This window comes from Squalius cephalus, assembly GCF_949319135.1.
Source record: "Squalius cephalus genome assembly, chromosome: 24".
NCBI lineage: Eukaryota > Metazoa > Chordata > Actinopteri > Cypriniformes > Leuciscidae > Squalius > Squalius cephalus.
The window spans coordinates 14907915-14932931 of record NC_137145.1 but is presented as its reverse complement, the minus strand read 5'-3'; the positions used below and the strand labels follow the sequence as shown (position 1 = coordinate 14932931).

The window sequence follows — 25017 nt, the reverse complement described above, 5'->3', positions numbered from 1 at the left end:
TTAAATTTGATAGTATGATGACAGGTTATTTTAATGTGTTATGAACTTGTTCTATTCTTTGCCAGTTTTCATGAAATGGTATTATTTTGTGTTACAGAGGCAATCTTGCAGGATTGTTTAATTTTTTCCGTCCACGTTACACACGTTATAACTTAGCACACTTGTAGGAGTTCCTTTGTCTTCTACATTTGGCAAATAAATTTGAAAAATATACCTGTGGTATTTGTTAGTATTTTGCTGGCTTTCAGTTTGTGAACATACCAGACTCAAAAATGCACCTTTAGGTTTATAGAACAGATAATATTAGATGGCTACCCTGCCTGCATGGAAGTCCTATTACCAGTTTTGTGAACCATACACAACGCATGACTCATAACTATACCAAATTAGGAACAAAGTAAAACATGAACTGGGATTCAACCAGAATTTTATTAAACTGAATTAGATTAAGTACACTTTCTGCTTGAACTTACATTGTTTTTCCGTCCATGTTACATACGTTAAATTTGACATCAACTCAACTTTGATCAAAGTTTACTAGTTTACCATTGCCAGATTTATCCTGCCTTTCACACAGCTGTACCCCAGGTTTTCTCAGGATGTTAATCTGAGGACAATGGCTTTCTCCATGAAGATTGATTTTGCAGGCTGTTGTCCTTGCAGTTGGCCCTAAACTGTGGAATCGCCCATTACTGTTTTTACTGTAGTTTTGGAAAGATTCGTGGCTGACTTGTTATAAAAACTTCTTAGCGACTTTTTAACGATAATGTTTATATATACATTTTTTATAAATTGTAATTTAATCAGAGAAGTATTTCTCTAACTAAAAGCAATGAAAGGTGATAAAAAAGTGGGTTTCATATGAAATCAGAAATATTTCTAATGCATGGGTTTTGTAAGGTAGTGAGAGAATCAATGTGATACCTTAAAACTAATAATACACAACATTGCGTGTTATGCATTTTTATGATTATTGTGGTAATATAGTCGTTTTTGAATTGTATTGAGCTGGGTTTTTTTCTTATCACCATTGTAGTTAGTTTCTAAAGGCTTTTATTTAGGAAAAATAAAAATTTTCACAACAAATATTATATTTTGCATTATAGAAATAACAGTTTCCATTGATTTCACCACCGTAATGATAGTTTACCTGTGATTTAGTATGGTTTCACTACAAATCAGTTCAGCTATGGTTAATATGCAAGAATGTCATAAAGAAGATACTACATGTCATAAACACGCTTTTGATGTCCCTTTTCAGAATAATTTTCTTTGTTAACAGTAATTTCTAATCTTATTTCTCCCTTGAAGTGTAAAAATAGCTCCAGCTTTTGACAGATACAACTAAATACAGCACAAATCTCATTGCTTCCCACCTGCTATTCATACTTAGTTTTCTCAAAGATGTTTCACAAAGCTGTCAAAACTGCACAAACCCATCTGCACTGCACTCCATGCTACCGACAGACACACTAGCGAGTTCAAACATGAATTTCCACAATTGAAGAACACAGACGTTTTATCAGTCACCTGAAGCTTTAAAAAGCGCTGACAGACTCGTGCCTGAGAGCAGGCTTCCGGAAATAGACATGTCGTGCTGAGGTTTTGATTGGACCAAGACATCTCGGGGTAGACAGCCACCAATATTTGCCAAATATAATGGAGGTTTTGAAAGAACACAAGCTATTTTTGATAATTGGAATATGGATCTAACGGTGCTGCAGATGAAAATGTGTCCGTCTTATCGAAACTCTTTGTTTGGACACCTGGTTATGAATTATCCCCATGTGCCTATATCCATACGGGTTTGATAATGAGCTGTTTTGTCTAATTGTATCTTCTTCATAAAATTGAATCTTGTGCAAGTTTTTGCTCTCTGTGGCGCAAATGTCGTTATGCATCTGCTTTGTGCATGAATCCTTCCTCATTAGCCCTACTGAGTATGATAACGCTCAGATGATTCAGCTAAATTCATATATACTATGATAAATCCTGAAATGGGTTTTCTTTATGCTTCTGCCTGTGTATGAAAATATAATGCAGTGTGAGATTTTACCCTGAGGGGCTTCAACCTTCAGCTTCACCCTTCGTCTCTGACTATTTCAACACGCTAATTCTTTAATTAATGCTTCCCCCCATCTTCAACAATTTAATCAGTTTAAAACATCTTAACCATGAATACTAGTCTTTCTTTTTATTCTTTTTTTATTACAACCTTTGTGCCTAAAGCATGATTTTTAATCAGCAAACAATAAAATTATTGTAAAAAAGGGAAAAATCACATTACAGAGAACACCCTAGCAACGAACTGAATAGAAACACATTTGCAAATGCTCACAATACTTTAGCATCTTTTGCATAGGCAGTTTCAAGAAAATGTTAAATATATAAATATAAAATAATCTTATTGTGAGTGTTTTAAATTAAGCACTGTAATTCAATATTTAAATTTTTCCTCTATAAACGATAAATTGTTTCTCTACTTTATCCAGAATCATGCAGTTATATTTTTAGCATATGCAGAATTATTTAACATTAATGATAAACTAAATCCTATGAAAATAATTAGCTGCAGTCTAATGCAGATATAGATTTCCATACATGCGTATAACTGTGGACACACAATCAACTTGCTCTCTAGTTTTTTCAAACAGGTGTTTTTACTGTTCCAATATGGCGAATGGAGACGCTATTGAGGCATCTACACTGAACAAAATTATAAACGCAACACTTTTGTTTTTGCCCCCATTTTTAATGAGCTGAACTCAAAGATCTAAGACTTTTTCTATGTACACAAAAGGTCTATTTCTCTCAAATATTGTTCACAAATCTGTCTAAATCTGTGTTAGTGACTTCTCCTTTGCCGAGATAATCCATCCACCTCACAGGTGATTATTGCACAGGTGTGCCTTAGGCTGGCCACAATAAAAGGCCACCCTAAAAAAATGCAGTTTTACTGTATGGGGGGGTCTGGGGGGCTCCGAAAACCAGTCAGTATCTGGTGTGACCACCATTTGCCTCACGCAGTGCAACACATCTCCTTCACATAGAGTTGATCAGGTTGTTGATTGTGGCCTGTGGAATGTTGGTCCACTCCTCTTCAATGGCTGTGGCTCCTCTTCAGAGTTGCTGGATATTGGCAGGACCTGGAACACGCTGTCGTATACGCCGATCCAGAGCATCCCAAACATGCTCAATGGGTGACATGTCCGGTGAGTATGCTTGCCATGCAAGAACTGGGAAGTTTTCAGCTTCCAGGAATTGCGTACAGATCCTTGCAACATGGGGCCGTGCATTATCATGCTGCAACATGAGGTGATGGTCGTGGATGAATGGCACAATAATGGGCCTCAGGATCTCGTCATGGTATCTCTGTGCTTTTAAAATGCCATCAATAAAATGCACCTGTTTTCGTTGTCCATAACATATGCCTGCCCATACCATAACCCCACCGCCACCATGGGCCACGCGATCCACAACGTTGACATCAGCAAACCGCTCACCCACACGACGCAATACACGCTGTCTGCCATCTGCCCTGTACAGTGAAAACCAGGATTCATCCGTGAAGAGAACACCTCTCCAAAGTGCCAGACACCATCGAATGTGAGGATTTGCCCACTCAAGTTGATTACGATGACGAACTGCAGTCAGTTCGAGACCCCGATGAGGACGACAAGCATGCAGATAAGCTTCCCTGAGACGGTTTCTGACAGTTTGTGCAGAAATTCTTTGGTTATGCAAACCAAATGTTGCAGCAGCTGTCTGGGTGGCTGGTCTCAGATGATCTTGGAGGTGAAGATGCTGGATGTGGAGGTCCTGGGCTGGTGTGGTAACACATGGTCTGCGGTTGTGAGGCCGGTTGGATGTACTGCCAAATTCTCTGAAACGCCTTTGGAGACGGCTTATGGTAGAGAAATGAACATTCAATTCACGGGCAACAGCTCTGGCGGACATTCCTGCAGTCAGCATGCCAATTGCACGAAGGAGATGTGTTGCTCTGCGTTAGGCAAATGGTGGTCACACCAGATACTGACTGGTTTTCGAACCCTCCCAATACAGTAAAATTGCACATTTTAGAGTGGCCTTTTATTGTGGCCAGCCTAAGGCACACCTGTGCAATTATTATGCTGTATAATCAGCATCTTGATATGCCACACCTGTGAGGTGGATAGATTATCTTGGCAAAGGAGAAGTGCTCATTAACACAGATTTAGACAGATTTGTGAACAATATTTGAGAGAAATAGGCCCCTCAAAAATATTTTTTGAGGGGCAAAAAATAAAAAATGGGGGCAAAAAACAAAAGTGTTGCGTTTATAATTTTGTTCAGTGTATATTTGGCGGTGTGTGTCAAAAGCATATGCACTAACCACTAGCCCACAGCTAGAAAATAAGTGTTTTGGTCTGTTAATTTCTTACAGATATACAACAACATTTGCAAAAACTTAGATCAGGGTATTTATATTTTGAATGCTAGTTAACATGAATCTAAAATTACATATGAAACCCTGTAATTTGTGACCTGATCTTATGTTCGTAGTGTGTTCTGAACAGAGAGGTTACAGGCATTTCTTTGTAAGTGGCTTCCTGTAGATAATGCAAGATGACAGCTGTTGAATCCTCGCAGGAACCTCTGCTCTTAGAAGCCGCGGGTGAGAAAAACAGAAACCTCCATACAAGGTGTCAGTTTGTTGTCATGGAGACCAGCATCCACTGTTCAGTCAGCAAACTGAACAGTGGTGTTAAGATGGTGAATGTGGTTGTTATGAAATAGAGCTGGCTATCTTACACGTTTTATTATTTGGTAGAAGGTTGATTTACTGTTCAGTACATCATTTATTCAAGTTTTTTCTCAAACTTAACAATCTAAGATGATCTTGAATGTCACAGAATAAAATGGAGAAGAATTTTAGGGTTGGTACATGTAGTTTAATTTCAATAACTGCAATCAACAGGGTTTCACAGTCATGGAATGCATATCTGGAAATATCATTTGAATTAAAAATATCTAATTTTAAAAAGAGATCTTAAAGGTCGTGGAAAATTAATTCCTTTCTGTAATGAAAAAACTTTAAAGTTATGTGCTGCTCTAAAATACTTTTTAAATTGGTTTGATATTGCACCTTTGTAACTGTGAACATTAACAGTGAAACTTTTGAACTTTATATTTAATTTGGTTTTACATGGCTTTCATATTTTCGTCCTTCGTTTAAAAGAAAATATATTAAAGCTGTCCAATATCATAACTAAATAAAGCAATGAACTATAATAGCATTAAACATAAATAAACATGTACATTTAACAATAAAAGTAAAAAGTGTGTGTGTGTGTGTGTGTGTGTGTGTGTGTGTGTGTGTGTGTGTGTGTGTGTGTGTGTGTGTGTGTGTGTGTGTGTGTGTGTGTGTGTGTGTGTGTGTGTGTGTGTGTGTATATGTACTGTCATATTCTTATTGGTTGATCGTCTTAATTGTTCACAGGTGTTTCTTGTAAGTCATTAGTCTTGGTGTTTAAATAGCCCTCATGTTTCCATTGTATCTTGTCTAGTTTTGTTTGTGTAACCGATGTTGGCGAGTCTTGTTTTTTGTCGTGTCTGTGCTGGTGCCCGTGTACATACCATTGTCCGTGTACGTTCTGGTGCCGGAGCCCGATGCCGGTGTCCGTGTACGTTCTGGTGTCCATGCCTGTTCCCGATCCTGTGTCCGTGTCCATACCGGTGTGCCGGTGTCCGTGCCGGTGCCCGTGTACGTTCTGGTGCCGGTGTCCGTGCCAGTGTTTCCATGCCTGTGCCGGTGAACGTTCCGGTGTCCATGCCAGTGTCCGTGTCTATGCCAGTGTGTCCATGTCCGTGCCGGTGTCCGTGCTGGTGTGTCCATGCCGGTGTCCATGTATGTTCTGGTGTCCGTGCCGGTGTGTCCGTGCCGGTGTCCGTTCTGGTGCCGGTGCCCGTCTATCTTGTCTAGTTTTGCTTGTGTAACCGCTGTTGGTGAGTCTCATGTATCCAAGTCAAATTCACTTTTTCGTCGTGTGGTATCCGTGTCTGAACACAACAAAAAAACATTAATTTGACTTGGCTACATGAGACTCACCAACAGCAGTTATGCAAACAAAACTAGACAAGATACAATGGAAACATGAGGGGTATTTAAACACCAAGGTGTCCATGCCGGTGCACAACTGAAGAAAGAAACGGATTTGGGTTTAAAACAACTTGAGAGACGCTTTTGACACTTTTCATTTTTGGGGTAACTATCCCTTTAATGTTATTAAAACAACAAAAAACAAAGAGAAAACCACTCACTGCTCTGAAAACTTTAATAGTAGCTTTAATAAGTATCAATGTATAACTTATACAGTGAAGTCTATGTAGTGTTTTATTTTTAGATTTGTTCATTTAATTTCTTTCTTGAATGCTTCTGTTAAATACACCTACTTTAGCTGAAAAAAATAAAACACTGTTTATTTCATTTGTATATTATATGTTTTGTATATGTAATGTGTATCTTTGTTCTTATCTTTTAATAGCAAAGATAATAATGACAAAGATTTTTATCTCCGCCACTTTGGCCTAAATATCTGCCATTCTTTTTTATTTTAGATTTTGTCACCTTGTAAGGCTTTGTTTTTAAAATAGGGACATTAGTTTGGTTGTAATGCTCTGTCACTTGCAAAATAGTAAAACCAACATGAAAAAGAATCGTGATAAAATCGTGAATCGTGATTTTCCTGAAAAAAATTGCGATATGATATTTTTGCAATATCGCCCACCCCTAATACGTTCATACTTACTTTTATCGTTAAATGTACATGTTTATTTATGTTTACTTAATTGCTAAATTATAAGCTTTTAATTGCCTTAACCACAAATTATTGGTTAGGAAATTAGCAATATTTAAGCAAATGCACTACTTAAAAGGCATTGCTGTCTCAGGAAAATTAAGGACAAAATTAAGTATTTGGCAGTACATGGGAAGTTGTGTGTGGAGTGATGAATCACAATGAACACGAGTTACGTGGCGATGCTCCAAAGCGGTGTCTACAAAAATCTACTGAGAAATATAATAATAAATGCATCTCTACCACAGTGAAGATTTTTCAACAAGACAATGCTCCTGCCCAAATTGCAAAGACAACCAATAAGTGGCTTGAGAACAAGTTGAGAACAATATTTAGTCTCACATTAAACTCAAGCGAACTGGGAGACATTTTTCAACTACTCATGAACTGTTGTAAGCCATTAACATTGAGTGGAACAACACTGGCTCTTCTTCCAAAAGCTGTCTGCGAATTGGGGAAGGCTATTCTGTGCTAAGTTACTTTTATCTACGGTATTTGTGTACTTCTGAATAATTTTGGTTTGGCCCATTCTTTTGCCCAGGAGTGTAATGTGGTATAGATGTATAAATAGCTAAACATAGCAATAAAATAAAATGAAGAAAAATAATAACGTTAAATTAAATAATACACTTTTTTTTTTGAATGCCTTTCAAATTTAAAGAATGTAACATTCACGGAAAAATTATGAAAATTCATTGTCCATGGAAATGTTCTGCTTATGCCCTTACAGCTCCTGTGTTCTACTTCAGCAATCAGGAGTATCACGTCGATGAGAGCGATGGCCACGTTGAAGTCCGTGTGTGGAGGACAGGGACGGACCTCTCGAAAAAAGCTACAGTCACTGTGAGATCCCGCAAAACAGACCCTGTTTCTGCTGAAGGTGAGTGATACCATTGTATTTTCCCAGTAATCCATTGTTTTTCCCCATCCTCAACCAGCATTGTTACTCATTTCCAATCATAACAGAGTTCATAATCATAACAGAGGTCAGCACAAGCCCTATTTTGGGGTTAAAAACTACTGTCAGGATTTACTATCAGGATAAGACTAGCAGTGAAAAATTAGCGATGAAATGGTCTTATGACCTTATTGCATATGCATTTGTAGGAGTTTCCCTTTCAGCTGCAATATATATGGATGGAGAGTATTTAAATGAATCATGCAACATGATTTACTAAGGTTTGTGCTAGTCAATTTACTAGTATTTATGCCATTATTTAATGCCCAAAAAACATGTCTTAAGCCATTTTGTGTTGTTGCTAGATCACACGCACCTGATTATCATTGGCTCTGCTTGTTTGCGACCCTACACGAATTCGCAAGCTCTTGATAGACTGCGTTGGTCATTATGGAAATGATCTGGCTGCATCCGTGTTCTTTAATGTGCACATTGTCAGTAAATCACCTGCAGAACTTTCCACTCCCTTCTGAACTTTATAGGATTGCGGTCTCACGCTAATTGTCCTGTTTAGTAAATCTGGCCCTTAGAAGAAGAGTTAATTTAATTAATGGCCGGTGAAACTCAATGTAAAACTAAATAAAATACCTTTTTTTGGTTGAGGAAGCCTGGCTTGCAGTATGTTAGAAAAAAATGTAATGCTACAAATTTGTGTAAAAAAGTGTTTTCAATCTCCAGTTCCTGTCTTCCCAGCAAACTCATGAACTGCAAAATGCTGAACAGGACAGTCCAGAGTAAATGTGAGAGTTAAGTGTTATTGACTCTTTTGGCTTAGTCCTTGAACAAGTGACGTGAGGCATCAAAGATGCATTTAGGAGCTCTTAGCAAAGCTGAAATAAAAAAAAAAACTCTGTTCATCCGAGTCCTCTGTGTTCAGCCAACCCAAACTTAGCTGTAAGTTCTATACTGTACATTGATCCCTCAAAAAAAAAAAAAAAGAAGCAGCAGTCTCTCTTAAAAGAGGATTAATCGAAAGTGAGAATCCTGTGCTTCTGCCAGTAAATACCGTCTGACCTCTTTCTGACCATAGCCTTATTTCTGTGTGTTCATCCGCTAGCGGGGGTAGACTATGTGGGAATCAGCAGAAACGTGGACTTTGCACCGGGTGTGAGCATGCAGATGGTCCGAGTCACCATTCTGGATGACCTAGGCCTGCCCGTTCTGGAAGGAACAGAGAGGTTTGAGCTTATTCTTCGGATGCCCTCCAATGGGATTTTGGGAGAGCCAGCGAAAATCGCAATCTTTATCAACGACTCCATTTCAGACTGTGAGTATTTTTGAAGAGTTTTCCTAACAAAATTGTGACTGAGACACACACACACACACACACACACACACACACACACACACACACACACACACACACACACACACACACACACACACACACACACACACACACACACACACACACATTCACGTTGTGTTTAATGGGGACTTTCCATAGACATGATTTTTATTCTGTACAAACTGATTCTATCCCCTTACACTAACCCTGCTACTAAACCTAGCCATCACAGAAAACTTTCTACATTTTTACATTTTCAAAAAACATCACTCATACTTTACCTAGGATTAAGAATTATTCCTGGTTATTCATAAGATGAAGTTTCACACTTTACATTCCTAAACCCTGGGTTAACATCCTTATTTGCATATTTGCGGTGTCAGGCTGAATGCTGCGCTCGTCCAATAAAACTGTTTACATAAAGGCTCCATCATTGCACATCCTTATATTATACATTGCTGACTGTACTATAAAGGTTTTCCTGAGTATTCTAAAAAAGGTAAGAATAAAACAGTTTTTTCTTCACTCCAGTTTTTGCTTTTTCCGTCGCCATTTGCCATTTTCCCCCTAAAAAGTTGAGACTGTTGTTTATGCAACACGTGGTGTTTCTATGACTGTCCAAAGCATGTGAATACGAAGCATGTGATTGGGCATCTGATGCTAAGCATCTAGCCGTAACATTCTAAAACCGCATGTTTGGCTAGGCAAAAGCAGTGCTAAACCTGCTCTAGAGCAGAGTAAACTACGAAACGTTCCTCTACCCAGGGTTAAAAGCCGGGTTTAGAACAATGATAAGCACAGTGTGAAAAGGCCTATAATGTTTCATATATTTGTCCACAGAATGAATGACCAGTTTTTGTCCATGATGCGTAGGTAGATTGTTGCATATTAGAGCATCTTGATTTGTATATTCCTTCTTTTTTTTTTAGTGCCAAAGGTTCAGTTTAAACAGGCTGTGATGACTGCGGAGGAGAGTGAAGGTCACATCACTGCAATGGTTCACCGCAGCGGAGACATCAGACACAAGTCCACTGTACGTTGCTACACCCGGCAGGGCTCTGCACAGGTGGTATCTGACTTTGACGAGAGACCCAACACCGATGCGTCCATCGTAACTTTCTTGCCTGGTAAATAACCTCTTATGCAAGCCGGGATGTGGAATGGAGGGAAGTACAAACAAATGGATGATGAACAAATTAATTAATAAATGAATAAACAAATAAATGAATGAACGAATGATAAATTAATGAATGAACTCAAAAATAGGTGAGCGAATTAAACTTGAATTAAACAGTTTTAAAAAATCACATTCTTCACCTTTATTTGCCCAAATTCATATAAGTGATGACCCTTTATGTAAGTTGGGATGTGGAATGGGGGTGAGGGGTGTGTTCAACTGAAGTGAACTAGTGAACAAACAAATAGGTTAGTCAATTAAACAGTTGAGCAAAAAAATCACATACCTCACCTTTGCAAGGTGCGCCATTAGTCGCTTTTCCACTGTCAGGCCGAACGGTTCTAAGAACAGTAAGGAATGGGTCCAGTTATATTTCCACTTGAGCTTGGTTCGGCACGGCACCATTACAAACCGTTCTCAGCCCTGAATTCTCAACACGGTTGGCTAACCATGGTAGAATGTGTGTAGGGATGTCACCACTCAGAATTGGTCACCTGTAGTGCTATTTGAGAAATGTTAACTCAAGTTGGTAATAGAATTAAAACATGGTCACTATTTACATATCATCTGTAAACTCTTGCGTTTCTAAAGTAACAACTGACACATTTGTATTACATTCCAAAGAGCTCTGTTATCAGCCCCACAGTGGAAAATGAAACCCTATCGGAACTAGCTGGGCCGGAATGGCATGGAATGGAATGGTTAAGCAATGGGAATGGCTTGGCATGACAGTGGAAAACCAGCTTTTGTAATATGCAATTAATGATCCTCTTTGTAAGCTAGGATGTAAAATAGGAAGAATACAACTGAATAAATTAATGAATAAAAAATGGATATAATGAATGAACGAACAAATAAACAATTGGATGAATGAATTAAACCTGAATTACACAGGTAAAATGACACGCTTCACCTTTACTTGATATCTACCATTCAAGTTATTTCAAACATTTGTCTGAAAAGAAGGTCATGATGAAAAATTTGTTGAGCTTTGGTCTTCATGTTTTGATCCCTAGGTGAGGCTGACAAACCGTGTGTGCTAAAACTGGTGGATGATTCTATTCATGAGGAGGAGGAGGAACTGCGGCTGGTTCTGGGAAATGCGAAGAGCGACTCGCCGTACGGAGCGTCCGTAGGCGAAATGAATGAAATGCTCATAAAGATCAATGACAAAACTGACAGTAAGAAAAAATAATAATGTCATCGCAGCGGTTTTCATTTTAAATGCACTTTAGATGAATATTAATAGAAATACCTGACATTTAGGTTCAGATTTCTAGAATTTGGGTCAAATTTCAGTAAACTCTCTCTTTGGCTAAGAATCTTTTAATGAACAAAAAATCCTCGTTTCTCATCTGTCTTTTTCAAACCATTCATTTTCCTCTGTCAGAGCCCATCATCAAGTTTGCCGAGACAAAGTTCAGTGCTAGCGAACCAAAAGAGCCGGGACAGGTGACGTTGGTGAAGATCCCCATCCGCAGGACAGGAGATTCTTCGAAAGTGTCTCTGGTGAGGGTGCACACGAAGGACGGCGCTGCCATATCCGGAGAAGACTACCATCCCATCTCCCTCGGTAAGGCTTCTAGAGGCCAGAACGGGTCATTTGCATTCTGAATATGCCGCATCTAATTATCCTTGGTAGATTGGCAGGTGGCTCCAAGCTGCTTCCACATGCATGCATTTCCTGTCTACATCAGGTTAGATAGAGTTCAGGATGCAAATGACAAATGCAATCAGGTGTGGAAGCGTTTAGGAGAAGAAATATCAGGATGTTGTTTATCTTTTAGTGTATGCATGTAATCAGATATTTTGTGTGTGCAGATGTTGAGTTTAAAGCGGGTGAGATTGAGCATGTAGTGGAGGTGGAGATTCTGTTTGATAGCGTAAGAGAGATGAGAGAGGCCTTCACTGTCCACCTGAAACCAGACGAGAACATGATTGCTGAAATCCAGGTGGGAAATGTTCATAATGTTTCCCTGTGGTACGTTCCTCATATTTGAGGTTTCACACACAATTAATGTTGAATTACAAGTCTGCGTCTCTTGTATTGGCAGGTGACTAAAGCCATAGTGTACATTGAGGAGAGCAACAGTATGGCTGACGTCACGTTCCCTTCACTGCCTCATGTTGTGTCACTGTTACACTTTGATGATGTGAGAAGAACCAAAGAAAATGCCCACCCAGCTGCTGGATACCCCGTCGTCTGTGTCACGGTAGGTTTGTCAGTAGAAAAAGTCAGTCAGAAGGTTTTCAAAACGTTTTTATCAAGTTTCTGTAGATCCTTGAAGTACAAGTGAATGAAAAAGATTATAATGATTTGTCAAAGTTTAAGCTATAAAAAAAAAGGTGAATAAATGAAATAAAGGCCTCACAGTTGATGTGCTTTTCTTAAATCATAAGGACTTAATGAAAGAGCATAAGAAACACAAACAACGTTTAATGTTATAAATCCTCAGTGTTGTTCCTTGTGATAAATTATTAAATACTCTGTGTTGTTCCCTGTGATGAATCATTAAACATAAGTCAGTTGTGTGCAGAACTTTGTTGTTTAGATTTTTCCCTTACAGTTAGGTATAATGATGATACTGAACAGTGATGGTAAAACTATTCATTGATTACCATATTACATTACATTACTTATGCTCACCAAGACTGCATGTATTTGATCAAAAATACAGTGCAAACAGTAATACTGTGAAATATCCATAATAGTGACCACACAGTATGTTTACTATGTCTACCAGATGTTTATATCTTCTGTCTTTTTACAGTATACAGTGCATATAGGCCTAAATAGATGCCCCTATTTTACATTTGGGCCCCCGCCACAAGAAACTCTCTGTACATCCCTGTATACATTGGATTGATTTTAATAATTTTAATGTACTTGAAGTGTGTGCCAATCACTAGGAAAATACCAGTATCGGATCAGGACTCAGTATCTGTAGATATCAATATCAAATGGTCAGATTGGATTGGGGCACAAAAGACTTGATCGAAAATCGGGACATCCCTAATATTAACACACACACACATTTCATTTCTCACCCCAAACTTTTAAACCACAGTGTTTTCATTGAAGCTGCATTATCTGATGTTCTTTCTTGTCCTTGTTAATTTCTCTGACTAATCCAGGCCTGCAACCCCAAATATCCCGACTATGACAAAACAGGCTCCATCTGCATTAGCGAACGCATCAACGACACACTGACTCGTTACCGATGGCTCATCAGCGCCCCCAGTGGTCCGGATGGCGTCACCAGCCCCATGCGAGAGGCTGACTTCGATACCTTTTTTACGTCTTCCAAGATGATCACCCTAGACTCCATTTACTTCCAAGCGGGCTCTAGAGTGCAGTGCGCAGCCCGTGCCGTGAATTCTAATGGCGATGAGGGGCTGGAGCTGAGCAGCCCCATTGTGTCTATTAGCATGGAGGAAGGTGAGCCTGAAACCATTACATTAAGTGGGATCATATAAAAATGCTTTGCTTTTGTACAGCAGCACCGAAGAACATTATGCTCTTCCTGAGCTGCTGGTTTATAATTTACTATTTGCAGTGTGGAATTAGACTGTCAGTAGGTGGTAATATGCTTGAAGTAATGTTTCATGTCTTTGATGTTCCTGGGCAGGGATGTGCCAGCCACGTAAATTGGGCACAGTAGGTGCTGAGCCCTTTTCTGCCAAACTACGTTATACAGGCGCTGAAGACTCTGAATATGCCAATCTCATCAAGCTTACTGTCACCATGCCCCACATAGACGGTGAGAGAGTTATTTCCCCTCTGGCTGCCAGGTTGTTTGCTTAGTTCAGCCTCTCCGCGAGAAACCCTACTCATATATTCCCTTGGGGAGGGAGTGGTATTGTTTTGGGATTTATGTGTTATTTGCTGTCAAAACTAAATATTACAGCTCTCTTCAAAGGCCTAAATCAAAGTCTGAAAGATGCATAAACGTATAAAATGTCATGACACAAATTTGCCAGCAACGTTTTCCATCAAAATCATGTTTGTCTTCCATCAAAGATTTCTGGGATGAAAGTAATAAAAGGGTGCAAAGTATTTTGAAGTATTTTGGAAATAAATTGTCACAAGTTATATTTCACGTCAAAAATCTAGGCCAAGCCAGACCAATTATTTTTGCGTTAATATTACCTTCTTAACTCGTCAAAAGCTGCTTCATCTGTCCTTTTCCATAGCTTTTCCTACAATACTAAAAAAATCATTTTACTGCATGACAAAATGTGTAATATAAAGATTATCAATATCAAGATTATCATTATTTACCCTAATGTTGTTCAAAACACATATATCTTTATTTCTTCTGTGAAATTTTTGAAGATTGTCAAAAAATGAAAAGTTTTTGGTTTTTTGGGGATTATCCAGCATAAACAAATATTTCTCGTCTTCTGAAACCATATGATAGCTTTGTGTTTCCAGAAAAGCACTATATAAATGTAACTAATAATAATAATTATTATTATTATTATTATTATTGTGTAAGGAAAATATCAAAATGTAAGACATTATTAAATGAATATCTTCCTGTCTGTAGTAGCTCTCACATCGCATTTGCACTAATACGCAAGTATAGATTTGAATGTGTAATAACTGGTGATAAAGTTTGAATATATAGCTTTAAAAGATTAGGAAAATAGTGCATTGTTGTTTTGATTTGCTAAAATGTTATATAGAAAAGAGGAGCATTCACATTCTTCAAAATATCTCCTTTTTGTGTTTAAGATAAAAAAAATAACCTCATTCGGGAAAATAAGCAAATAATGAATGATAGTGAAACATACCTTATATTGTCATGTAATACTTCTAAGCCTTTAGGATACAGATTCTTCTTTTTCAGATTCATATTTCAGTGGTATATCTTATAAATAATGTTATGACATATTCTTCCTAATCAAGGCGGTATAATGAATGTGATTTCAGTTTGTTAATTGTCATTTATTTTCTATGTGCTCCAGGCATGCTCCCTGTGGTCTCCACTCGTGCGCTGTCCAACTTCGAGCTGACTCTGAGCGCTGATGGCACTCGAGTGGGAAACCACAGGTGCTCCAATCTGCTGGACTTTAATGAGGTGTCCACACGACATGGCTTTCTAACCAAGGCCACCCGGAATATAGAGAGCGTCGGAGAGACTTTGCCGTATCAGTACAGCCCTGTCGTCAGAGGCCAGAGCACTCTACGCTTCTACAGGAACCTAAACTTGGAGGCCTGTCTGTGGGAGTTTGTGAGTTATTATGACATGTCTGAGCTGCTCACAGACTGCGGGGGAACGATCGGAACAGATGGGCAGGTGAGACGTCGTCTCGATGATTAGTGGTTCATAAATCGCAACTGTTCTTGTCCTACAGCTAAAAAACGCACTTAAACGAATTCCTAGGTTTGAGAAGACAATAGATATCTGGTTCCTCATTTGTCTCTTCACTTTTGTAGACGTGTTTACACCACTATAGTTTTAGCCAGATCTACAGGCCCTTAGGGTAAGTTGTCAAAGTAACCCAATTTAGATTTTTTTTTTGTTGTTGTCAAAATTACATGAATCTGACATTTTCGATTCTGATCTGGACCGCTTTCATACACTCAAAACGTTCAAAAGTTTAGTCAGTGAAATTGTTGTTGTCATCTTTTTTTTTCCAAGGATGCAATAAAGTGACTGTGAATACATTTCCATATCAAATAAATGCTGTTCTTTCGAGCTTTCTATTCATTGAAGAATTGTAATATAATATTAATTATCACAGTTTCCACACAAATATTAAGCAGCCCAACTGTTTCCAACATTGAGAATTATAAATGTTTCTCGAACAGAAAATCAGCATGTTAAAATGATTTCTGAAGGATCATGTGACACTGAAGACTGGAGTAATGATGCTGAAAATTCGGCTTTGCAATCACAGGAATAAATTACATTTTAAAATATGTATTTAAATGGAAAACCTTTATTTTAAATTGTAATAATATTTCACATTATTACTGTTTACTGTATTTTTGATCCAATAAATTCAGCCTTGGTGACCATAAGGGACTTCTTTCAGAAACATTACAAAAATCTTACCGACCCCAAACTTTTGAACGTTTGCGTATGTGGAAATAAATCTAATACATATTGTAGCATAATCTGATACAGTCAGGCTGGAATTCATGTCATTTTTATGTGAATTCTATCTGTATTCTCGTTTTTTTGTTCAGTCAAATTCAACAGTCGTGTGTGTGTGTGTGTGTATTTGTGTACATAAATGGTGACATTTGCTTTTAAGAATTAAGAGAATGTGGTGTAAATTTAGCCCATCATTTCCTTTACTGGGTTCATTGTGTGTTATGGTACCAGTCTTCTGCTACGCTATAGAGTGTAATAGCTAGAGCATGTTTAAACAGAACATCCTAGTTACATAAAGTTGATTAACACCTCTCCACGAACACACGTCTCCATAGGTAGGGTTCTGCTTTTGGACTTTACTTTTGTTTTCATCTATTATTATGCACAGCATAAACCGGCAGCCATAGCACTCAGGATTTATTTCTGCCACTCTCCTTGTTGTTCACAACAGAAGAGGAGACTGATTTTGCTGTAACCCGCAGAGCTTTTGTATTCATTCATTTCATTTCTGAATGTAAGGTCTCGCTTCAATGGCTCCCCTTCGTAATCTAGGGTCTAAATGTCTGAATGATCTATGTTATTACAAACATAAGCCTTAAAATCTGCAATAGCTCCATAAAACAAGATGTGAATTCAAAACCCTTCATCTAAAGGACGTACTCGGATTCTGCTGAGGATATTGAACACGGAGCTGGTTGAATATGAAAAGCCTTTCTCTTCTTTCCCTCAGGATGGGATTTTGACAATGTTCATGGGGATTTTTCTCGTCTTGATTAAACCCAGTCCAGCAGGTGTTCAGACCGGCCTCATTACCGAGGAGCACATTTTTATAGCATGGTATTTTGATTATAATTGACTATGTAAATTAGCAAATGTTTCATTCAATCAAAACAGATTATGCTTTGAGACAGCTAATCTTTTCCTCAGACAAAATGCTTCCTGGCGTATTGATGATCTTTACTTTGTCTAAACGCCAGCACTGATTAATAGCAACCTTTATTTTTCATATATTTTACATTTTTGAAGCAGCTTTCTTCGCAGTCTGTCAGTAATGCTCTGTTTAGTTCCTGTCTTTATGTAGCCCCTCCTTCCGAAAAGCGCAATGTGCTCTGATTGGTCAGTATCTTAGACCGTGTTTCGGAAATATCAGTATTCAGAGATTACCTTCTTTTGGAGTGTGCTTTGTCATCTTTTTCATGCTGAAACAGCAACATTGCACATAATGAAAGTTGAAAATGTAAAAAAAAAAAGCATTTTAAGCCTTCTTTGCAGAGTATTTTTGCATTTTGCATTGTTTGTAGATATTCATCTTCAGTATTATTTGAATGTGTTTTTAAAAGGTGCTGAACCTGGTGCAGTCCTACGTGACCCTGCGAGTTCCTCTCCACGTCTCATACGTGTTTCATTCCCCTGTGGGCGCAGGAGGCTGGCAACACTTCGACCTGCATTCTGAGCTGCGGCTCACCTTCGTGTACGACACTGCCATCTTGTGGAAGGATGGTGTCGGCAGCCCTCCGCAGGCAGAACTGCAAGGCAAGTCAGGAATTTGAGCTCCAAATTTATTTATCATCTGATAAAAAAAGAATTTTCCACCAAAAAAAAGGGGGTATTCATGGGGTATCCAATCTTTTAGATGCCATGGGCCCACAAATATGATCATCTTTGATCATCAAAAAACCTCAATTTATACTGTGAAAAATGTACATTATAAATATGTGTAAAATATTTTCACTTATTTTTTCTACTCATTGTAATACTGTCCTGTTAGATGTATTTATTTACACGTTTACATACTTTTCCATGGACCCCTTAGCACTCTCTTGCGGCTCTGAAAACCTCTGCTCTAAGAAAAGCAAAATGTTATATAAATTATACAGTACATTGTTAAATGTTATAAAAAACATTCTTTTTTAAATTATATATTATAATAATTTTATAATAGTCTCTTAAATGACCTTTTCTCTATTTATGTCTGGTGTTAATGCCACAATTTCTCATTTTCCACCTTTTTTACAAGCATAAAATCATATATTGAATACATTTTTGTTATTTGTGTACACTACAGTACAGTCATTTTTATGTTATGTTTGGCTGTCATGGAAATGGAAAGCACAATAACTGATGTCACACGTGGACATGTAGTGCAGGGTGTGGAAATTGGAACTTTAAGTGAAAAGTCATACAATATTTAGAATGCAGAATCCCTGGCAACTTTCAAAAGACAGCTGAAAACCCATCTCTTCCGTGAGCACTTAACCTCATAAAAAAAAAAAGAACAAAAATTCTCTCCTTTTTCCTTTAAATACTCAATTATCGGGCTTATGCTACTCTGAACAATGCCTGAACTTTGTATTTTGAGCACTTCTTGCGTTGTTTCACGATGACTCGCTTAATTTAGTCCTAATTTGTAAGTCGCTTTGGACAAAAGCGTCTGCTAAATGACTAAATGTAAATGTAAAAGATATTCATATTGGACCATGTTTACTCTGCAGGAGCTTTATATCCAACCAGCATGAGGATTAATGAGCAGGGGAGGCTTGTGGTGAACTTCCGCACAGAAGCTCGCTTCAGAGGGTTGTTTGTAGCGGTACACACTGGTAAATCTCCATTCTCTACACGTCTTCTAAAAATGAAATCTTATTAATGTTATTAATTATGTTCCTATTTATAAATACTTATTATAATAAAGAGCTTTTCTTTCCAGCAGCAAATTCGAGGGATTTGAAGACTGCAGGTAGAATCAAAAGATCATGTACTTAGCATATGGAACTAATGCCAAAATGTTTCCTTTGGTTGAGTTGATTAAATTAACTTGCTATCTCTCACCTGATTACCCAGCATCCTCTGTGAAGTCCATAGTGTTGAGTGCGGACCACCCAGGCTTGACCTTTAACCTCACTCTGGTTAGGACTGAGCCGACCTACAGCCATCCCATCCAGCAGTGGATGTTTATATCAGACTTTGCTGTGAGTTGATCACTCTTTCCACAGTTTTTGACTTTAACTATATATATATATATATATTGCATGCATTATATGTTTTACCTCCATAATAAAAACTACAGGACTTTGATCATAAGACTAAGCATTTAAATATTGTCTTACATATTACATAAAACATATTATTGGGAGATATAGAATGACAACTGATATTTATATGCATTTTATGCAAGTAGTGTGCTCTACTGTTATAAAGACCTCATTGACTTATATTACAAGCTACCAGGATTTCATTTGACTTTTTTTGCCATATAAATATCAGCAACTTCACCAAATTGTGTATTTTGAATAAAAATGGGGTGTTTTTTCCTAGGAGTATGAGCTCCATATTTTCCAATATCATACAATATGAGGCATAAAAGCCGGATTTATCAAATATGGTACTCAACAAAAAACACAAATGCATTTTTTTTGTGGAATATTTGGTTCAACAAAACATTAAATGCAAGTTAACAACTTTACCTAATCTTGTAAAGCCTGACATATAGAATAATAGTCGAATAATTATTTAATTTAAAAGTTAATTCGATTTTTCTGACTATTTCATACGTCAGGCTTTACAAGATTATGTAAAGTTTTGTTTATTTTGTATGATAAACAATTATGGTTCTATTGGGTCGCCGCTTGATGTCCAATGTAAAATGTGGGTTCTGAAGATTTGTGAAAAACGAATGTAAAACAACTAATGCAATGTTAAACATGTATGATACCTGTGTGCCTGTGACCCGCAGGTTCGTGATTATTCGGGCACGTACACAGTGACGTTGATCCCCTGTACAACAGCGCTCAATGTGGAGTACACCGTTCCTCCGGTCTGCAACCCTAGAGAGCCCGTCACTTTTGATCTTGACATCCGATTCCAGCAGGTAAACTAAAAAATTATTCCATCTTTAAAATAAATTCTCAAATTCATATTAATTTTTTTATTTCAAATGCTCACTCAACTGATGTTTATAAGATATATATATAATGTATTAAACGAGGAAAAATGTGTTGCTTGTATATTAAAAAACCTGTATTTTGTAATACATTGTATCAGTTAAACCTGAAGCTCTTCTAAAGAAGCATTCATGTCTTGTTTAGGTGAGTGACCCTGTTGCTGTGGAGTTTAGTCTAAACACACAGATGTTCCTGTTGTCTAAGAAGGCTTTGTGGCTGTCAGATGGATCTATGGGTTTCGGTCAGGAGAGTGATGCGGCTTTCTCTGCGGGTATGTCTACTGGAACACCTACTGTATAACTTAATCAAACCAAGAGGCTATTTCTTTAAGTATATGTAGATATGTAGTTGCTTACTTGAATGTTAGTAACTACCCAGAACATCAGGAACCACCTAGCAATGCACATATGGACCACAATGGACCACCACATAGCAACGTCCTAGCACTGTATGGCATGACAGCGAGTTTTGGACGGACAAATATCAATTATGTTTCCATCAGAACGTGTAAAAATCTAGGTTGTTTAAGTTAATGTTCTGGGTTCTACTGACACTGAGCTTGTTCTCCTCAAGGCGACACAATCTATGGACGAGTGATGGTGGACCCTGTGCAGAACCTAGGGGACTCTTTCTACTGTAACATCGAAAAGGTGTATCTGTGCACCGGAGCTGACGGATATGTTCCTAAATACAACCCCACCAAATCTGAGTTTGGATGCCTCGCAGACTCTCCCTCCCTGCTCTACCGGTTCAAAATTATTGTGAGTATGTTAGCAGTATTGTTATTGTCAGCTAAAACTAAAAAGAATTTTCATAAATTTAAATAAAGTGGAAATAAATGAAATAATTAAAGAAATTATTATGAAAAATGTCTGAAAACTTTTTAGTTTGAGATAATTGTCAAAGCAAAATTTCTAATTTTAAAGCTTTTTAAGTTTAAAAGTGCTAAAACACAACCTGAAATAAATATAAATTAAAGCTAAATAATAATATTAAAAAATGATTAAAAAATGGCAAAAGCACATAACAAAATGATTAAAACTTAAACTAAAATTAAAATGAAAACTGAAAATACTAAAAATTCTAAATATGAATAAATACTATAATAGTTTATAAATAATACTAATATAACTATATATTAGTCTTCAAAATAAAATACGTGCAAATAATATTTTTGTTTATATTTTATATTATAACAAATTAATTATTATTTTAATACATTTTATATTGCATAATATAATTGAAATACATTAATTTATATATTTTTTAAAGTGGTCTGTTGAGAAATTTTTGTCTAAAAAAAGTCCCATGACTTCAACTTGCTTCTAGGACAAAGCCCAGCCTGAGACTCAGGCCAAGAGTTTTGGGGACGTGGGTTTCAAAGCCCTGCTGGCCGTAGATGACCCCTCTGCCCTCTCTCTGGTGAAGCAGCCAGGATCTGACGGATTCAGACTGGATTCTACTCCCCTTTTCCAGGTCTAATCCTTTTAAACCCTCATTAGTTATGGTGTGATTACACACAGTCGAGTACTGCACATCTGTGACCTCACATGCTGGATTCCTGTCATTTAATAGGTCAATCAGCATGACTTGATGAACTCCTCTATTGTCCTTCTGTTCTGTAGGTGGCAGTAGGGAGAGAGTGGTTCATTCACACCATCTACACTGTGCGTTCCAAAGACAACGCCAAGCGTGGCATTGGCAAGCGAAGTGTGGAGTACCACTCAATAACATCAGGTGACCTCGTACGAGGACGCTCCAGACGGTCCAACAGAGACGTCCCGATACTAGCGGAGGAGATCGGACCCGACAACAACCGAGGAACGAATATCATGCGCGTCGCTCTGGACCGCAGGCAACGGCGTTCTGCGCCAGGGGAGGAGCTGTTCGCGGATGGACTGTCTCCACGGGAGCTCAGTGGGCGAGATGCCAAAGAGGACGCGGTAACGGTGGCGGGAGTCCTCGTGGGACTACTTCTCACCATCCTCGTGGGTGTAGTGTTGGCACTGATGGTTCGCTCAAGGCGGACACCTGCAAAAAAGGCCCTGAGTGTCTCGTCCAGCCTGCAGCCTGTTATAGTTCGATGTAGCCTTGATAATGGAGACAGCTCGGAGGTCTGAAGGACTAATGGACTACTTGGAGACTGTGCGGTTCTCCTTAGTCATTCATCGGATCAGTTTTTGTTTTCTTTGTTTTAAACAAGTGCCTCTCACAGGTTTTATCTTACAGAGATCTCACAACCCAGTTCATCACCAGCCCAAAGAAATCGCCAGCCACTCCTCATGCCATGGCCAAGTGACACTGATTCTGAATTTTGCTCATCCAGCAATTAATTGTTGAGGTGTGCCAAGTGACGTGTGGTCAAAAAAAAAGGACATTAAAATCAATTCAAATAAATCAATTTAAAATCAATTCAAAATAAAAATTAAATTATCCTTTGATAAATTAAATGTAATGTATTAACAGAAACAGGAGCTCATTTGGTTCCATTTTATTTACATTAAATTCCGAAATACCAAAAAAAAAAAATTTAATCATTAATGGAAAAATGTTTTTTTGTTTCAGAACTGTTTTCTTGTTTTCAATATTTCAACGTTTTAAATCAATAATAAAAAAAGACCTCCAATAAGAATAAAAAAATAAACTGGGGGTTTGTTTTCTTTTTCAAGAAAGAAAGAAAGAAAGAAAGAAAGAAAGAAAGAAAGAAAGAAAGAAAGAAAGAAAGAAAGAAAGAAAGAAAGAAAGAAAGAAAGAAAGAAAGAATCTTTTACCCTGAGGTAATTTATTTCTATCCAACCTTTAATTCGTTACTAATACAATTTTTTTGTGTATTTCTATAGTACATACACAGTGATTATTCAAAGTGTATGAACGTTCATCAAAAAAGTACATTTTAATGAAACTCCCTCTGAGAACCCCTCACTTTACTATATCTACCACTGTATTGATAATAAAGAGGCATTTACAAAAAATCTGTTTCTGAAAGGAAAAAATACATGTTCTGAGAATCATCGTCCATGAAATGAAATGGTGAAACGGTGCACTCAAATGAACTGATCACAACACTGACACTGATATTGTGTATTTCACCTTTATCTCAAGTATTTACTTGTATTACAGCATTGGCTACTGTATTTTGGGATATGTGATGTCTTTGGAGAATATGACTTATTTTCTCCCCTGCTCAGTGTGTTTTACATATATGCTGGTTTTTAACAGCAAGTGCCAAGCTCTCAATGGAGAAATGCTGAATATGCATTTCATATCAAACTGTCAAATAGTTGTTGTCAGAAAGTTTACATTCAGTCTGTCAGATGTTGTCAAATTTCATCTTGTTGCTGCTGTTTTTATTAATATTAGTTTGTTATATAATTTAAGCGTTTGTATTCATGAGAGCCGCATGCATTAAAAATTGCCGTCCCATCTCATTGAGTGTTGTTTTAAAATAAGGGGAAAACTGTGACACCGGAAATCCCTCAGATTTCCACATTTGTGTTTCACTGTGTTTTGCAGTTGTTTTTTTTCCAGACCAGGTCCACTTTTGTATCAACTATCACAAGCGTTTGTGTATGCATTTAAAAAACATATCCACAGGTTTATTAGTCTAGAACTGATCTATGAAAAACCAGCATCATATTGTCAAATTCATTTCACCTCCTGACAAATATATTCCTCATCAGGCTGATAATATTTAAAAATAAATGTGCTATGCAATAAAATCAGTGGATTTTTCCATTTTCACAGAGGATTGTGAGGCTGATTAACAAACATGAGCATGACATTTTGGGCACAATGAAATATTCTTTATGTTTGAAATGGTATTTATGGTGAGATATTGTGTTTTTGTACATGGTTCACAGCTAAATATTTCCAATGCTAAAAGCATTTTTATGTACTGAGCCTTGAAGCACAAAATAAACAAAGTCTTAAAACTTGAAAACTTTGAAAGTCTTATTACTGTGCCGACAATGTTCTGTTCAGTTGTACTTAAAGGGTTAGTTCACCCAAAAGTGATAATTCTGTCATAATTTACTCACCCTCATGTTGTTCCAAACCTGTATGAGTTTCTGCGTTTTGCTGAACACAAAACTAGATATTTTAAAGAATGCTGGTAACCAGACAGTTGACGGTACCCATTGACTTTCATGTACTTTTTTCCTACAGTGGAAGTCAATGGGGACCGTGAAACTCTTTGATTACCAACATTCTTCAAAATATCTTCTTTTGTGTTTAACAGAAGGAAGAAATTCATACAGGTTTGGAACAACATAAGGGTGCGTAAGTGTCCAGTAGCATGAACTAATAACCCTCTAATTCATAGTTATTGAGGAATTTAATGGAATTGTTTTGGTGCAGAACTTGCTTAAACAAAATGAAATATCCGGATGTAAGTGTAAATTGGCTCATGGCAGCACCAAACTCAACTGGGATACAAGTCAGAACATAAGCACAACAAGCCACTTTGTTGGATAAAATCGTATTAAATGTGCTCATATGGCTTTTTAATGGTGTAATTAGCTTTTTTTTATTGAAAACAAAATATGTATACAGATGAATGGCATAAACAGTCAATTTGCATGGATAGCTGAACACGTGAACACAACACAGCAAGTTCGATTAGGAAATCAATAAATTGTACATCAGCTTTTTATTTTGTAAAGGTTTATTAGAATTTTGTATGTATTTCTGAATATTAATGGAGTAATTAATTAA

At 37.5% G+C, this 25017-nt stretch overlaps 1 protein-coding gene across 2 annotated transcripts in view; it reads left to right on the top strand.

Annotated features, from left to right (window-relative positions):
• Positions 1–22821, top strand: part of frem2a (FRAS1 related extracellular matrix 2a) — a 70391-nt gene extending 47570 nt beyond the window's left edge. The window contains exons 7-25 of one of the 2 annotated variants that reach the window (XM_079860949.1): positions 7567–7716; positions 8852–9061; positions 10012–10209; positions 11276–11440; positions 11650–11832; positions 12081–12211; positions 12314–12472; positions 13395–13698; positions 13889–14020; positions 15231–15562; positions 17707–17899; positions 18859–18963; positions 19071–19100; positions 19205–19332; positions 20097–20231; positions 20449–20575; positions 20878–21065; positions 21634–21780; positions 21930–22821. In XM_079860949.1, the coding sequence (XP_079717075.1) occupies positions 7567–7716; positions 8852–9061; positions 10012–10209; positions 11276–11440; positions 11650–11832; positions 12081–12211; positions 12314–12472; positions 13395–13698; positions 13889–14020; positions 15231–15562; positions 17707–17899; positions 18859–18963; positions 19071–19100; positions 19205–19332; positions 20097–20231; positions 20449–20575; positions 20878–21065; positions 21634–21780; positions 21930–22424 (3512 nt within the window). In that variant the 3' untranslated portion in view covers positions 22425–22821. The remainder of the gene's footprint in view (positions 1–7566; positions 7717–8851; positions 9062–10011; positions 10210–11275; positions 11441–11649; positions 11833–12080; positions 12212–12313; positions 12473–13394; positions 13699–13888; positions 14021–15230; positions 15563–17706; positions 17900–18858; positions 18964–19070; positions 19101–19204; positions 19333–20096; positions 20232–20448; positions 20576–20877; positions 21066–21633; positions 21781–21929) is intronic. The other variant, XM_079860950.1, reaches the window with a different exon arrangement.
• The last annotated feature ends 2196 nt before the right edge of the window (positions 22822–25017 follow it).